General features: G+C 46.8%; 3 protein-coding genes and 2 long non-coding RNA genes across 5 annotated transcripts; 2 read left to right on the forward strand and 3 right to left on the reverse strand.

Annotated features, from left to right (window-relative positions):
- LOC110432271 lies at positions 791–1,351 on the reverse strand. Its single transcript, XR_002449690.1, has 2 exons — positions 1,214–1,351; positions 791–1,150 (listed from the first exon to the last, which is right to left on the reverse strand). It is a non-coding gene; the product is annotated as an uncharacterized LOC110432271 (long non-coding RNA).
- Positions 1,579–4,255, forward strand: LOC8085706. Its single transcript, XM_002465903.2, has 3 exons — positions 1,579–1,737; positions 2,444–2,614; positions 3,854–4,255. The coding sequence occupies exons 1-3, from the start codon at positions 1,648–1,650 to the stop codon at positions 3,935–3,937; spliced, it is 345 nt and encodes a 114-aa protein (XP_002465948.1). The 5' UTR covers positions 1,579–1,647; the 3' UTR covers positions 3,938–4,255.
- On the forward strand, positions 6,328–7,220 carry LOC110431728. Its single transcript, XM_021451173.1, has one exon. The coding sequence runs from the start codon at positions 6,491–6,493 to the stop codon at positions 6,872–6,874; it is 384 nt and encodes a 127-aa protein (XP_021306848.1). The 5' UTR covers positions 6,328–6,490; the 3' UTR covers positions 6,875–7,220.
- On the reverse strand, positions 10,478–12,703 carry LOC110437527. The gene is made up of 3 exons (XR_002455540.1): positions 12,356–12,703; positions 11,818–11,936; positions 10,478–11,416 (listed from the first exon to the last, which is right to left on the reverse strand). It is a non-coding gene; the product is annotated as an uncharacterized LOC110437527 (long non-coding RNA).
- Positions 14,918–16,171, reverse strand: LOC110432807. Its single transcript, XM_021453642.1, has 3 exons — positions 16,118–16,171; positions 15,792–16,046; positions 14,918–15,586 (listed from the first exon to the last, which is right to left on the reverse strand). The coding sequence occupies exons 1-3, from the start codon at positions 16,169–16,171 to the stop codon at positions 15,092–15,094; spliced, it is 804 nt and encodes a 267-aa protein (XP_021309317.1). The 3' UTR covers positions 14,918–15,091.

Below are 17,730 nucleotides of genomic sequence, written 5' to 3' on the forward strand. Positions count from 1 at the left end.
ATAATAATATCTAAAATTAGTTAGAAAAATCTACATAGGTGATGGGGGAACATACCTATAAGGGCAAAGTTAACTCTATTGTGCTAGATCTTGTTGGCTCAACATGGGGTGTCCTCACTGCTTGTGACCTATCCTTATGCATTATTCGCTTCCTCTACCACCATGTAAGTGCATCTAGCCTTTTTTTGGGGGGTTTTAGTGGATTGAATGACAACACAATTAGTATGACCGTTCTTGTGAATGACAACACAATTACCTGTTGCTCCGACATGTAAGGAGACAAACCCACAAAAAAAGAAAAACCATGAATGATTCGACATTAGTTCGAAACCAGCAGGCGTGTAGCAATGGAATCCTTGGGCTCCAAAACAAGAGAGTTCAAACCCTACCTACTGTCTTCTTGACCAATCATGTCAAGCTTAAAAACTGCTTCTTCTCAACAAGGATATGAACCAATGAACCTTCGTTTACAACCGGAAAAAGAGAAAAAAAAACAGTATGCTCCTCCCTAAGACGGATAGAGATGGTCTTCCTCCAGACCTGGGATGAAAAATGTTATGGGTTGAAATGTTTGATTGCTTTGGACCACATTTTCTTGCCAAAAGTTGTTTGGTGGGGGGGCTTGGCGTCTACATTCTTAAGGATCAAAATCATCGTCTTGAAATTTATGATTATAAACTTGTGATTATAAATCATTATCTCCTCCTCGTTTGAGAGCAAATTATTTCACAATGCGCATTGTGAAATAATTTGCTCTGAAAAGTTGTGCCGTAGAAAATGCCAATGGACATCAGAATCTTACATCCGAATTGAAGACATAAGAGATTTGAGTTCAATGTTCAACATATATAATGATGATAACAAGGCTTTAATTAGTGGTGGAAATTGATGCGTACGTAGTCGTTCACTGCAAAATGATGTGTTGTCGCTCCGTTCCCTAAGCTGCTAGTTTGTCTCGGCTAGCAAATTCTTACGCCAGGCCAAACAGGAGCAGCAAAAGTTGCTTTCTCAAACCCTACCGGCGCAGGCTAAGACAAAGAGCTTGCCACACATATCCAAACATGCATGTGGATTCCTCTTCCTTCACATCCCCACTCGCGCGCCCCCATCAAATTGCATTTCCCTCCCGCGCGCGACCTCCCGAATTTCGCTGCTGGTTTAGGAGAAGTTACTACCCAAGCAAGGCGTCGAAGTTTAGAATCAGATGGCGTACCTGTTTATTGCAGTAGCCGGATCAGTTGCCTGTGGTTCATGTAGGGGTAGGGCAATGCCGGCGCGGGGCGCGGCTGGACGGGCGTGGGGACGACGACCCCAACCGCCCAACCCTGCGGTAGCCGCCTTCGCCGACGAGGTCCCGACGATCAACTCACGAGTCACGACCGGCGCACGGTATGTGTAGTCGTACGGGACTACAGGCATCGTTGATCAAAGCCAGAAGGGGGCCTTACTACCACCGCCATTGTGTTTTAGAAGGCCCATGTACCACGCTGGAAAGCACAGCGTTCGGGCTTCACTTGTTTGGGCCTCCACAGCTCAGTAGACCGCGCTTCCCGTCTTCGTCCGGCCCTTTTCGTTCCCCGGTCCTCCACACCAGCGGGCCAGCGCCAGAAACCAGTCGGCGGAGCGGATCTCGGGTGAGGTCGAGGGATGGCGAACGGCGGCGGCTACGTGTGGGCCCTCGCGGCGGGCTTCAACGCCGCGCTCGCCGCCATCTCCGCCAAGTTCTTCGCCACTCTGGTACCGTGCCACTAGCCTACCCCTTCCTCCGTCTCTACCGCTCGCCCTCCCTATACGATCCGAGATTCCCTTTTGGTTCGGGTTCGGCTTCAGAGCTTCAGGCTAGTAAATGAGTTTGGATGATGAGTTCGGGGTCATGAACTAGTTTCCTAAATCCGGAAGTTTCGGTCGGAGGATTTGACCGTAGGTTTGAGCCTCTTTATTTATACTTGAACACATATGGGATCACAAGTAGAGATTACAATTCAATCGGTTTTTATGATTCGCTAGAGTACTACTACTAACTTCAGTTTGTATTTATCCAATGTTCCTATCCCTGCTTTATAGTGCAGAAGATGAGGTAGAACCATTTCCTTAAGCTAAAATTGGTGCAAGCAACGTAGATATAATCATGTATCCTTACAAAGAAGAAACCGAAAAAAATGGAATGACTGCTTCAAAAGAAAGGGGGATTCCTCCTGTGGGCCAATAATCAGCACATTATCAACTTAATCTCGAGTTCAAATCTCAAACCTCTGTTGCTCAAGTTTATCTTGGACAAGAGATGAAAAATGGCATCTACCAGGAAAACGGGAAAACAAGCATGCGCTCCTTTAACAAGGAAAACTCAAAAATAACTCTTATAATGTGCCGATGCTTTCTGTTCCCAGATTCATGACACTGACACAGGTTACTCTGTCACTTACTCTGATTGGGTCTAATGCAGTTGCTGAAATATGGCATGGTGATAGCTTTCAATGTGACAATGTGGGGGTGTTATGTCAACAGCCTCAAAGCTTTGTCATCCCTCCAGGCAACAGTGACAAACTTCGCCGCCAACTTCATCTCGTCTGGGCTTGCAGGGTATTTCCTGTTTGAAGAGCCCCTGCCTTCTAAGGTAACATAACATGGGAATTCTCGGTTTTTATATGTTGCACCTTGCACCTTGAGGATCAGCATAAAGAGAAGTGAACATAATTGGACTTTATTTGTTCTATATACGATCTCTCTCTAACTTTCTAATTCCACCTTTGATTGAATTTCCAAATTGATTGACCATAGTATAGAGTTGATGCAACCTGTAGATGAATACAAGAATTTACAGAACCCCCCCCCCCCCCCCCCCCCCCTCTCCTTTTCTCAGCAGGGGGTGTAGAATTTAATTGGACTGCATCAAGTGCTGCATTTTCAACTTGTTTGGGTGGTTTCTGCTATGTGTATTTTTGCATCTAATCCGTGTCAACCCGTGTGGATTGGAGTGCAGCCAAACAAGTCATAAGTCTTTTCTTCCAGTTAGTCGAAGAAAGCATTCCATTATTTCTTATGCGATGAGTCTCATGATTAAAAGGATTTTCAATTTAGTGTCCTCTTCTGACAGTGGTATCTTGAGATTTAAGACCCTTTTTTTGGCGAACATAAGACTATTTTTTAGGAATAATAACACACTGGACCAGCTAATTGCTACTCCCTCTGTTATCTTTTATAGGGCGTCTGCCAATTTTTAGCTTTTGATACAATATATGGCGGGCCGGCTTGTTGAGGCTAGCTACTATTAACGTACACAACGCGGGATTATGAAGGGTTGGCGTTGGAATGCTTGATCGGTTGCCAAAAGAATCGCTGTTATTGGTTCATGCTCATTCACTCCACGTGCATGCATGCACAGAAAGTAAACTCATCCAATCAAAATGATCCAAGCGGCAATATAGGACCACATTAGCCTGGCACTTGGCGTCACATTAAATTCTCTGGTAGCTTTCCCTTTGCTCCTTAGTATCTGAGATTTCTATGCTCATGCCTCAGAAAAGATAATGGAGGGAGTAGACAGCAAAAATGATCTAGCACACGCTTGCTTCAGAAAGGCGAATCATTGGTCATCTGCATTTGATATACACCATGATACTTTAAGATCTGTATCTGAAATAGTACATGGTCTATGTCATTAAGCCTTTCCATAATCGACAAATCGACTATTGCAAGATTTAGTGTGATTCAGTTATTTGTTAATTCTTACAGATGTTTGCTTATTTTCTTTTCTTTAATTGGCATAATTGTTTAGAGACTACTTTCTAATTCTCTGAAAAACAGCTCTCTTTTTTTCTCCTTTTTTTTGTTGACACGAGACACGTTTATGCAGTGGTTTGCAGGTGCCAGTCTTATCATTCTTGGCGTCTTTGTCCTCAGCAAGTCAAGCATCGAGGAGAAACCGAACACAGATTAAGAGGAAAGTTTTGACCACTAGTGTTAGCTGTAACATAGGCTGAGCCTACTTATACTTCTTTTATTTTTCCCATGGGATGTTTGTCCATAGCCAAATCAGACCATGACTTAGTCACTCGGCTAATACAATGCACCAGTATGTTCTCCAAGCTGTCACTTGAGCTTATTGTTTGTTCAGTAATCCAGCTCCTGGGATATTTCCCATGGTGGTGCTGGTACGTCGAAACTTATCGCTGTAAATGTATGAATATATGGTGGATTGGTTTTATTCTGATTTCACGGTGAGACAAACAAAGCTGTGGTGATATCATTTGTTTGAGCGTGCCATCTTTCCCCTTGTGGACTCTGTCATGTCAGTTAAACTGATCTCTGACCTCTTCCAGGAATATGTGAAATCGCGACGGAAGCTGCCACTCCTCAGTCACAAGTGATGGGGTAGGCCGTAGTGCGTGCCTGGTCGGTTCTTTCACGCTTACGTTATCTGCCGCATGAGGGGAGAGTATCATATGGGCTTTCGACGGGTCGGCTAGAAGCCTAGAACCGAGCCAGTGCGCAATGACGTTAAAGGTTCTTTTTACCCGTTGAAGAAAACCTTTCGACGAGCTTTCACTGCCTGATCTTCACTTTATGGAGGAGTAATACTATTTAGCATGTGATTGATTCCAAGTGTCCACTAGGCTGCAATTTTATTGGGAGCAGTGGAGTTGCGGTAGGAACTGGGAAACTACTACTCCTGCAACGAGCGGCGGAGAATGTTGTGTGTGTGCAGCTTGCTGACATAGCTGAAAGCTCGCGTCATTAGGTAACTGTCAGGTCACAGTTTGCTCTGATCCGTCAGTTGTAGAGCAGCCAGTGAGCAACACCACAATTGCCACGGAGGAAAGCTTGGTTTATGGCTAAGCTGCCATCAACCGGCGTCGGAATCAATTAGGCGGCAGCGACGTCCAGCGGTCGGTGTGGAAAAGAAAAACGCCAGACAATTACTCGCGTGGGTTTGTGGTATGATGTGGAGAAAAACTGAAAAAAGGACAGAGAGGATAGAATCGTCTCGTCGTCGTCGTCGTCCTCTCGGCTGGCTGGATGATTGAACGGCCGCAACATTTTCGTGATGTCAAATTGACATGCAGTCGCATCGAGTGATTACTTACCTGAAATATTCCATATTCCCGGCTCCCGGGGCCAGCGTGCTGTTCTAGTTTCTGTTGCTGAAACCTGAAACTGCGACGGACACGGGGCCTTGTTCAGAAAAATAAAACATTGTACAGCCACAGCACTACAGTGGAGAATGGGAAGAAATGGTGGGCAGCCACTAGCCATCAGCCATAGTGCACGAAGCCAGGAACACTGGCGTCGTCTACTCCATCCGAGCAGGTTTTGGCGAGATGTGCTCCTGCCCCTGAACAGATGTAACGCACCACACCACAAGTCGGCATCAGTGTAGGTTCAGCCTAGAGCCAAATATTCCTAGGCAACAGGCGGAGTAGGACCGGCCTCGGGCCTGCTTTAGTTCCAAATTTTTTTTTAAGATTTCTCGTCTTATTGAATCAGTAGATATATACATAGAGCATTAAATATAAACAAAAATAAAAACTAATTCCATAGTTTGTTTGTAATTTACGAGACAAATTTTTTAAACCTAGTTAGTTTATAATTAAATAATAATTATCAAATACAAACGAGTAGAATAACAAAATCAATAAATTTGGTGAACTAAACAAGCCCTGAGACGGGCTTGGAATCGACACCTGCTGAATCCCTGACCCATTTCATCTATCCGGTGCTTGGAGCTGGAGCCTAGCCCCCGCAACAGTGCCATATCTACTGGTTCGATAATAGTGGCGGGCTGGTGTATGCATTGACGACGATAATGCCCGATTTAGTGCACCCGTTAATTAATCCCAAGAAATCCAGATTGCTACGGTCTTACCAATACAAGAGTACTGTGAGTCTGTGACCCACCACCACACGCTCCCCTTCCTTCAGGCACCCCGCTGCTGCACGTGACGTGACGAGCTACACGCGAGCTCTGCGTGGCACCAAGCTGCGTCAGCGTTCCCCATCGTTCGCCGCCGTACATACACAACGTGACGCGACAAGCGCCGTCCGTCCGTCCGTCCTCTCGGGGCAGGGCAGGTCGCCAGACAAACAAGAGACGCCGGCGGCGGGCACGGCAGACGCCCCTGCTGCCTGCTGTCTGTCTCTCTCTGTCACACCCTTGTCCGCCGCGCCGTCAAAAATGCCTTGGTATCCGGAGCAACCGAAAGGAGACGTGGCTGGCTGGACGAGCCAGGCAGGCAGGCAGGCCATCGGGGCGATTTCCGCCGGTCCTGACTCCTGACGTGGATGGAAACTGGAGTAAAAGCCCCGGTGCCGCGCCGCGTGAACCGAGAGCGAGACCCCGAGAGCGGAGAGCCTGGCCCGGGGTTGGCGTCACCAGATAACCCCGCCCACATGATCCTCCCCCACGTACTCACCACCCCCCACTGTATATTCCAGCACGCGCGACTTGCTTCACTTCACCACGTTCACGTAGCCTGCCAGCCCGCCCGGTGTCATGGCGCAACGCGAGGCGCGTGCCGGTGCGGCCGATAAGGCGGCGGCCGGCGGCGGGGCGGGGCACGTCACGCTGGAGATGGGCGGCGGCGTGGGGGAGCTGCGGGCGGAGCAGAGGGCAACGACGACGACGTGGGCGTGCGGGGCGGTCGCGGCGGCCGTGGTGGGCGTGGGGCTGGCGGGTGCCGGCGTGCTGGTGTGGTGGGCGCTGGCGTTCCACCCGGCGCGCCAGCAGCTCTGGATGGTGCCCGTCGGCCTCGTCCTCCTCGGCACGCCGCTCCTCGCCTGGCTCTCCATCTTCGCCTCCGACGCGTGCCGCTGGTTCGGCCGCCTCCGCGACCACCAGCCGCCGCTCGTCCGCCCAGCTCCGGACCCGGAGCGATGACGATGATGGTCCGTGCGTGGCCGAGAGTTGCAGATTCGATAGAGGCTCTGGGCCTTGCCTTGGGTGTACATTTTTTTTCCCTCTCCGGTCTCTTCTTTTGTTCCCCTGTTCTTGTGTGAATCGGAACGAACAACATCTTGCTGCTAATAGCACAACTAGGCAAAAGTGTTGTAAATTGCAAGATGCTTTCTTTGATCGGTTGCTTGGATTTTGCATAGTTGGCATGCAACATGCATGCTGAGCCGTTTGTAGAACGCGGGGGTTTCCATTTGAATACGAAATTCAGATGTAGTAGAATTTTACACCTGATGAACATGAAAACATCCCAGTGAATTTCCGCGTTCCACAATTGCTACTACCTTTTCAGTTTTCACATGGATTTGGGTTTGCCAATGCATGTACTACATGTTGTTGTTCTGGCAGAAATATTCGGCGGTTCAATGCTTCAATTGTAGGCCAGTAATGTCAGAATCCCAGGTTTGCCAAGAAACAGTCTTGGTACTTGCAGTGGCGTGTCCTTCTTCAGAATAAACGAAGGCCTTGTTTAGTTTTCAAAAAATTTCAAGATTCATCATCACATTGAATCTTGCGGCACATACATGGATCATTAAATATAGATAAAAATAAAAACTAATTGCACAATTTGTCTGTAAATCGCGAGATGAATCTTTTAAACTTAGTTAGTACATGATTAGATAATATTTGTTAAATAAAAATGAAAGTGCTATAGTGCCTAAAAACCTAAAATTTTGGGAACTGAATAAGGCCGAAGTCTGATGGATGGGAAGAGGCAGAGTTTCTTTCTTTGATACTATGTGTACCACAAGTCGACAGAAATGTGACGAGAAGGCAAAGTGTTTCGTGGCTCACTGATCGTAACACAAGTGCTAATACTCCTTGGAATGGACGTCTGGGCCATTGTAGATCATGATATCCGAGGCAAGTGGACGGACGGCGAGAGGATGAGCAGAGCAGCCGGACCCGGTAGGTCTCTTTCTTGTTCTTTATACTACTCCTGCTAGTGAGCATTTAGCAGACGCAGGCATGATGGCTACATTCCCTCCGGTTTTAGGCTTGTAGCTCCATCAGCAACAGTCGTTGATCGCCGTCAATCATGCAATGCAGGCCTCGCCTTGCCGCCGTTGTTGTCGTCGTCGTCGTCGTCGTTGTCCATGCGGCGGCACTCCCGGACCCAAGGTGCCGGACTCTCCGTGTCCAAGTTCCTGGCTTACATGCATGCACTGGCGGAGCTAAGAAAGCTAGAAAGAAGATGCTAGAGATATACTGTACTAGAAGAGATGCTAAATTGGATAAAAAATTAACTAAATTTGATTTTTCAGCTATATTTTTCTCTTGCAGATACATACATGGGTTTAACCGTTGTAGAGGGCAAAACAGCTGCCACGGGCCACGGCTCGAGCAGCGCCGATCTTCTGGATCCGCCCATGTCTACATGTCACACTCGCTAGCCTTGGAATGAATGTCCAGGTCATGGACATGGAAAGATGTGGACGAGAATGCTGTTGGGCACGTGACATGATTTCAGAATCAAATAAGGAGGAACGGTTACATCGCATCGGTATGAGCACAGAAAGAATGGGCATCTCATTCTGTGATTCTGTCAAAAGCATGGTCAGAGAAGAGGGGCGGTTAGGTTCGGCTCTATGCAAATAGGAGGAGGATTCTGATCAGCTCAAGCAGCAGACGATTACTCCACCACCACCACCAACACCACCTCCTGCGAGTTCCGATGCCGGGTTACTCCAAAAATGGCTTGGAGTTACGATGACGCTGCCAGCGATCACGCAGGGCGCAGGCGCAGGCGGCGAGCGGGCGGACGGAGACGGCGGCAGCCGGCAGCACCGCAGCAGAGCAGAGTCACGGGCGTCGGCCAGGGAGCGGTGCTTGCATATGCATACGCATTTGCATTGCATCCGGGCGCGCGCGTCCCTGGGCCGGTGCCACCCCGGGGCGGGGTCAGCCAGCCGCAGCCCGGAAAGCTGACCTCGCTTTGTTTCCCTTTCTGCGAGCATGGACGTGGAGGTTGACCGCGTGGGACGACCTCCTCGTCGCGAATACAATGACGTGCACGTTCTGCTCCGGCTGTGTTGGCTTGTTGCTTGCCAGTTGGAACTTGTTGGAGATGATCCCCTTTTTTTTTTCGTAAAGGGACCAGTGAAAATTCCACGAAACTGACGACACGAACCAGCGATGATCCGATCATGTCTAGTTTGTACGTCACCTCACCTTATTCAGCAAACGCCAGTACACAGGCAGCTTTGGGCCTTGTTTAGTTCCGATTTTTTTTGCAAAATAAAAATAGTAGCACTTTCGTTTATATTTGATAAATATTGTCTAATTATGGACTAACTAGGCTCAAAAGATTCGTTAATTCCGACCAAACTGGGTAATTAGTTTTTATTTTTATCTATATTTAATACTCTATACATACGTCTAAAGATTCGATGTCACGGGAAATCTGAAAAAATTTGTAAAATTTTTGGGAACTAAACAAGGCCTTGCGCTGCCAATCGCATGCACCGTTTCTTTTTATATCATCCTCTGGATAGGAGAGCTAATTAAAAGCTGAAGTGTTGGAAGTCAAGTGAGATCTTTTGATTTGTTGGGTGTCAATCAGTAAATAAATAGCCTAGGCCTATTTCTATTTGGAAATGTGGATCCTGGATGGGCCAGGGGCCCAGTGCCTTCTTAAGGCCTGGGCTCGTTTTAGTTCGCTCACGTCACATTTTTTTCCCTATATAATAACAATAGTAGGAAAAAAAACCGTCGACCAAACCTAACTCCCTGATTCAAAGAGTCAGGCTTGAACAAACACTAAAATCCTTCTACAATAAATTTATTGGACTCACAATTCAAGGATTCAGGCTTGGGCGACCACAAATGAATTCGAATTCATTATTGTTTACATGGTGTGCCAATCTGAATTTTGCTTCAGTTTCTGGACTTTCTAGAGCATAAGATCAGCACCAACAATAAATTCTTACAATCATATAAGTAAGTTGGCTTACGATATCTAGTTGATTTGACGACCATATAGCTTGTTCGCAAAAAAAAAACCATGACCCTAGCTAGTTTTTTGAGGAACCTATCAACAAATCATATCATCACAGAGCACTATAAATTCAACATGTTTAATTTACTAGTTGAGTGCCCGTGCGTTGCTACGGGAAAAAAAATATATCATGATAACTCAATTTTAAACATTTTGTACTACTAAAAAAGTACATAGAAAAGTGTCTCATCTTATCTTTCAATTTAACAACACATACATCTCCCTTCTAAAATAGGTGACACTTTTGCAATTTAACAACACATACATCTCCCTTCTAAAATAGGTGACACTTTTGACTTTCAGATATTATATTTGATTATTATCTTATTTAGTTTTCTTTGTGCACATAATAAATAAATAAATAAATAAATAAATAAATAAATAAATAAATAAGTTATTATTAAAGTGTATCTAATCATAAAATAAGTCATAGCAAAATAAATAACATTTATATAAAATTTTTGAATAAGAGAAAGAGTCAAACAAGATGTCTAAAAATAAAATGACACATATTTTGGGGGCGACGGAAGTATGTCATAGTTCTGATCTCTTTTACTTGGCGATCTTAGATAATGATCTCTCGCCAAACAACTCTTGCAGAGACACCTGAACAGTATAGCAGGTACATGGGAAAAAAGGATTCTAGGACAGCTAATGCTCTATTCCTAGTCTACCCTAGGAAATTAAAACACTGCCCTAACTATTTCACAATCTTAGCATATTAAAATATTGTCCTAAATATTTGAGTATAAAATACATCTTTTGTCATATAACCACCACACATAAAATTCAATGCATAATCATCAATCTATAAAGGCGAGCCAAACAAATCAAACCTTACAATAGTGATAGGTGAACTACAAGTACTGCAAAGAAGTGACTTGCAGAGTATTTTGGATGGAGATTAATATCCTTGTACAGGCTACTGAAGCATCAACGTAGTCTCAGTTACAGGAGTTTAACCATTTGCTATTAAAATGTGGAATAATCAGATCTTTTTTTCTTTGCGCCTTATGGTTATTTTGGAGAAGAGCAGAACTATTTCAATAAAGAACTATACTATTGTATTCCAAGTATGAAAGTTGTTTACAAACCAAGTTATGACACTTGGTTTGTAATATTTGAATATCCAGCAGATATGCCTCAAACATTTTGTTAGCATATAAAAGTAGCAGCACAAAAATAGCATGCATGGCTTGTAAAAGTAAATCTTATCAGAGATGACACTGGCATAGGATAGACCAACACATTGATGAGTGCATAGGGAGTATTAACTTGTAGAAAATGATTCCGCAAGATCTTCCGGATAGTGGCAGCAATCTTGGAGTCCTAAATTCTTGGGTTTGACATTTTGATTTTATCCATCCAAATGGTCCAAGTATCTTTTGCAGGAATCGCAAGGTTTCTTGATCCGGGAAGTACTATGGCAACTGAATTTTGCATTGGTTAAGTGATGATTCAGATGCAACCTTCAATAAGAAAAAAAATAACTCTGTTGTAGTGTACACCAAATCTCATAAAATAGGAAGTTTGGCTCCCTAATGATGATTTTTGTTAACTAATAATTTCTTCTCTGAAATCATTATGTGAGCTAGCGAGAAAGAGTGTGCTACTTCAGTTTACTAAACCTACAATTCTACAGTACTGCATTCTTGCTTATGCTTAGTTGAAGTTCAAGAAAACAAATGAAAAAGTGCATTGGCTTAACATGTTGCAATATAGGACCCTAACCTAATATGAAGTGCAAGCTACAATGAAATTCCCTCGCCAGAATCAAAAAAGAAAAGAAAACAATGTTCGGTACAGACCCATATGAGCCATATGTACAGAGTACACACTAACATTAAAGGGGAGGGAGAAATTGACACACCTGAACCGAAACTTCTCCGTACGTCGCTCCGAAATCCTTGAGTTAGCCTACATTGGCCAACCCCCTGATCCCAATAACCTCCTCTAAGGTGTCATACAGAGGCCTAGTGTTGTCAAGAGCTGCAGGAATTCAACATTGATCAGTCTGTCAAAACGTTTGACTCAACTGCTTCATCAAACTTTTAGAGCAGAAATTCAAAGGCAGCGTTGCATATTCAAGTAGAACAAGAAAGTGCTTTATTTTAATTTAAACATTCCGATTTCAGCATCATATATTATTAGGTTGAAAAAAGGGAGGCCTGCATTTTACACGTTCCAATTTTTTCGTCATCTTTTGCTAGTGCCTACTCAAACACTGACAGATAGCAATGAAAAAGTCAACCTTCTAAGCTGCTGGATTCAGAGGCTTTGCAGCCTTGCAGGTTTGTGCAGCAAAATGCAAATCAATAAACAGTTTAGTGCAGCCAAAAAGAAAGATTTGAAATTGTCGTCGATGTGTATCTGAGACTCAGAGATGGTAGGTTGTCTGAGCTGCAAACCAGGTCCAGGTGTAGCAGGTCAGGACGGTGCAGGGCAGGGGCGTCCGCAGTGAAGGGGCAGGGAGGCCGTCGGAGGGCTTCACCGGCGTCGTGGACGAGCTCCGGTGAGAGCGGTGAATCAAGTGCTGCGACCTTTGACCGCTGGCTCGGGGAAACGTGAGCAGGCAGCGACTTGAGGAACCGCTAGGGGAGGAAGCACGGACAGGCACAGGGAAGCTTGAGCGGCCGGCGACGACGGCGAGGCGAAGTGCAGCGAGGCCCCAGTGACTCAGTGACCGAGTGCGCGCCCCTGGCCGCGCCGCTCGATTCGCCGGATCCGAGCTCCGGTGTTGAAAGAGCATCTAGGCCCCTAGTAGTTTCGGTGATTAATGACATTATTGATTACTATGACTAATGTGTGTTTTGCAGAGGCAAAGTCATAGGTAAGATCATGGTATATAGGTACTCGATGGACAGGGACGTACATGCCTACTTAATAGTGGAAATCGTTTTCGGTTTTCAAAGGATGGATAGACATTGTCAAGACTAGACTAGGTCTAAGTGCCATATGGTGAAGAAGGGCACTTAGAGTAGTTTAGGACTTTGTTTTCCTTTGACCGTACTATTAAGAGGGGCTTTGATCTAGTAGCTTGACTTAGGCAAGGCTATAGGTTTAGATGTGGTGCACACTTGTTAAACCTAGAACTAGGCAGCTCAGAGATAGTCCTTAGATCGAGAGGAACCAACTTCGTTTTGGAGCGATCGCGTTTCGACGAAGTTTGGGTGCCAAAAGGGGCACCGGACGCTGCACCGGACGCTCTGTGAGTGCGTCCGGTGAGGTCCTTAGCCGTTGGAACAGTTTGGTGCTTAGGGTTAGGCACCGGACGCTGGCACCGGACGCACCGGGCTGCGTCCGGTCCCTTACCCAGGGAGCTTGCAAAGTTCCCCTGAGCACCGGACGCACCGGGTAGCGTCCGGTCCCATGCGCAGGGAGCATGTAAAGTTTCCCCGAGCACCGGACGGTGCACCGGACGCTGGGAGTTAGCGTCCGGTGACCTGTCAGAGAAAAGTTCAGGTAGCCATTATGTCACACCGGACGCTCGGTGCAGTGCGTCCGGTGCAACATAACGTGCGTCCGGTGACCCCGTTTTCAGTGGAAAACGGTTGGCCGACCTTTGGACGTTGTGGATAGTATTTATACTCCTCCACCTCGTCCATGAGACCTCTCTTGCCCATTTGAACATCAGAGAAACTTGTTGTGGAGCAAGAGAGTTGCAAAGAGCCTAGAGAGGATTGAGTTTTGAGTGATTTCTTGAGAGAATCCTCCTCTAGTGAGTTCCAAGAGTCAAGTGTGCATCCACCACTCTCTAGTGCCTTGTTTGGGTCAAGTGAGAGTTCTTTGCTTGTTACTCTTGGTGATCGCCATCACCTAGACGGTTCGGTGGTGATTGGAGGCACGAAGATCACCCGGAGTTCTTGTGGGTGGCTCGTGTCAAGCTTGTGAGCGGTTTTGGGCGATTCACCGCGACGGAGTGTCAAAGAATCAGCCCGTAGAGAGCACTTGGTCCTTGCGCGGACCAAGGGGGAGCAAGACCCTTGCGCGGGTGCTCCAACGAGGACTAGTGGAGAGTGGCGACTCTCCGATACCTCGGCAAAACATCGCCGAGCATTTTCTTCCACTACTCCTTTACTTTCTAGCATTTACTTTGTGTTTTTACATTCTTAGAATTGCCATGCTAGAATAGGATTGGAACTAGGTTGCAAAACTTTTATCCGGTAGCTCTCTAAGTCACACTAGGCACAAGGGGTTGAATTGGAGCTTATAGGTTGCTTAAATTTTTAGAGAAGCCCAATTCACTCCCCCTCTTGGGCATCTTGATCCTTTCAGGTGTGACGGGGATTGGGCTGCTGGTTGGCTCGCGCGCCCAACGGCGAGGTCGATGGCGCGGGCCGCGATTGCGCTACGGGGACTCGTGCGGGGAGATGCCGAGCTGTACAGCGTGCGGAAGCTAGGCGACAGAGAGGGCGAGGCTGAGAGCGAGGGCACAGGGGCAGGGCCAGGGGTCACGGGAGGGGGGGCGATAACTGTCCGGAGACGATGACCTTCGGGTCTTTTTAGTTGTAGAGACATAGGGGCTCTGGTTGGACCAACCGGGATACCATTCCAGTCATAGCCACCCCTCCATGGTTGACCACGACGTTGGCATGGTTTGACTCAACTCAACCATGATTCATGACTCTACCAGCTTTAGCACAAAAGGCATCCCAATCTAGAGATGGCAATCCTACTCATAGATATTAGAATTTGTTTGGATCCACTTACAGCTAAAAGTTAGTAGCTAGCTAATCAATATAGCTAGATCCAACAAGTGAAATTGTTGTTACTAGCTAATATTTAATTTGCTAGACTATTATCTGAATCCGTTTAGATCTAAAGAAGTTAATTATTAGTGGATCCATGGATCCAAATAGCAATAGGACCTTAGACCCGACAGATGTGATAAACTGTATCTATAAAGTTTCACCCACAGATGTAGATATAAATGTAAAATTCTATACACAGGTATGGATGTGTCACGTGGATACGTCGTTTTACTGAAACAAATGAGAGAGGGAGGCACCTCACTACTGCGAGTTTGCTGTTGCTCGCATATTCACTGGTATTGAGTTATCTAAAACAAGTATTCGCAAAAAAAAAAAAAAAAGTTGGGCTGGGCTAGTTTTGCTCTGGCGCTACTTCCCAGTCCGGCGCATGCGTCAGGAAGAACACGGCCCACTCAGCTTTTTCCCCTTGTAACCAGCCCAAACTTCCTGGCTTGCTGCTGTTCCCTGTATTATAGATTTATTATAGGTACAAGAAATTTCGAGCAAACTCGCAAAATACAGATACCATCTCAGACCAAATGATTCTTCATCCCATGGTTCCATCCCGTCTCGCTTCTTCTTGTCCCTTGTAGTGGTAGAGTTAACAACTGATCCAGGGCTCTCCAGTTTTCCACTACAAGGCTGAACCTGAGAAGCTAGCTGCAAACTGGTGGTTGGCATCATCAAATTATACAAGTCTTGGATAAGAATCAGCATCCACGTCGAACCCAACAACGTCTTGTGAGAGGACACGCACACAAAGCCCGACCACACGTCGATCTCTCCCTCCAGCAGGAATGCAGTGCAGTGCAGGTCCCGCTCACCATAATTCACGCGTCCAAATTCCAAAACACTTAACTTAGCGAAAACGAACGCGCACTCGAGTACCTGAAAAACCACAATCGGGGCTAGTATGTAACGAGCTAAAGATCCGGTTGAGAGACATCGAGCTGAGAAGATCGATATTCCTATACGTTGCAGCGCCAATTTCTGCCGATGGAATGGTACGTACGGTATCTGACAACAACGCCGACGGCCACGAGAGCGAGCGCGAGAAAAACGCGGCGGCACCGGAGAAGGATCGTGTGGTTACCTTGAACTGCCTGGGAGTGGGACCTGGGTGGTGGAGCTGGGATGAGGCAGTGCGCGGCGCGGCAGCGGCGGTCGACGTTTGGAGTGCGACCACCCCTCCATGATTGGTGTCGTGGATCAGAATCAAACAAGGAAGAAACGAAACGGATCTTCTCTGAGGTCGACCCCGATCGCCACTCGCTTTCGCGAGCCGTGACCGTAGCCACCTGGGGCTGGGCCCGCCGCGGCTGTGACGCCTGGGTGGGCGGGCAGGGATCTGGAGGAGGTCGTGTTACTCGCACTCGCACGGCATAGCACATCTTTACCGTCGCCGGGACTGGTAGATACTGTATACTTGTCTCTTGTGCGATTGCAGTTCGTCGTCCTCGCCTCCTCGGTCATCAGTGCGGGTGGTGATCGTGGGCTCAAACAAAAGGTTCTGTTCTGGACTCAAGCGGCCGTACGTGTCGTTTTCGAAGGCCGGATGATTGGGGGCGTACGGTCCGTACGCCGCTCCTTCTAGGAAGTTGCGCGCGCCACGACTTCACGAGTGACATTTCCGGGTGTCTCAGACAACGTTTGGTTGTATGAAGACGTGGCACGGATCCCATCCACCATGTAATGATGTGAATATTAGAACATCTCTAGGGTTTCTTGGTTCCATCTCTCATCCTCGTAAACCTATCGTATTGGAGAATATGAAATTGTTTTCTTGCTCCAACAACTCTTCAATAGCCTTCTATTTTTTTGGTAAAACAACTATTTCCCTCCCATCAAATAAAGTGGGAGTTAGACCTTCTCCAATAAAGTAGAGCATCCAACTATTAATTTATCACTATCTCTTCCCCTGATACTCTCTCTCCTCTGGTGATCGAGCGTGACCGAAGTTCAAGATGACATAGTGGGGGCTAGAGCCGAGCCCGAGGCGGCATGGGATGAGAGGGATGAGACTAGTGTGGGATTAGGGCTAGGTCCAAGGAATGAGGTTGCCACACTGAGAAAGAGGTCGACATTTCGGGAAGGCGACGGTGAGGAAGAAAATCGTAGGGACTAGGCTCAGAGAGAAGCTAGGATGAGAAGCGCGAGGAAGGAGATCACAGATAAAGAAGGCGAAGAGAAGCCAAACTAGTATAGAGAGGTTGAAGAAAGTATTGACATGCAAACTCCACATATAAAAATAATGGTACCGATGTATTGGTGATCCGATGCAAAGGATACTGCAAGAAACAATGCCAAAAAGGAGAAGAAGATGTACTCTATTCGAATCCATATTCCAATAAAACTAGCTAAGATAGAAAGGGATCTAGCTGATAGTATTAATTAAATTACCATTTTATCATATTCAATCACCCCAACCAAGTTAAAAATATAGATGGTTTTATACCTCTCAACCGAAGACAGTTATTATAGAAGTTTAAAGAGTAGTTATATTAATAAAAGTTTAGAAAAAACAAAAGGTCAGTCATATTTCATCTCGTCGCCAAACTGAACACATAGGCTCATTTCTGGCCCCTCGCTCCAGCGATCGTGGCTAAATTAAAGGACGGTGAATGGGTGAAACGGCCACGTACGTTGTGTTATCCACGGCCAGATCGGACTATTACGGAAACGCAATCCACGGTTATACATGCATGAACATGCATCCTACCGCCCTCGACGACCTTTCTCTACGCTCCCGCTCTGCCGTCCGGTTGCTTGCGCTAGCCCGATGTGCGTGCGCTAGGGATAAGCACGCACGCACACAACACAACCCAATCCGCCCAGCCGCGCCCGCTCTTCCCGTTCCCAACCCAATCCACCCAGCCACGCGGCGCCTGGGCCTCTGGCAGGCAAACCAGCTCGACCCATCCAAGCCCGACCGCCAGCCGCCTCCGTCCGTCTCACTCCACGCGTTTCCCCCCGCAACAGAACGGACCGGGATCGGGCCCACCAGCGCAGCGTCACCCAGCGCCGCGGCCTCG

The sequence above is a fragment of the Sorghum bicolor genome, chromosome 1 (assembly GCF_000003195.3).
Source record: "Sorghum bicolor cultivar BTx623 chromosome 1, Sorghum_bicolor_NCBIv3, whole genome shotgun sequence".
In the NCBI taxonomy this organism is placed as follows: Eukaryota; Viridiplantae; Streptophyta; class Magnoliopsida; order Poales; family Poaceae; genus Sorghum; species Sorghum bicolor.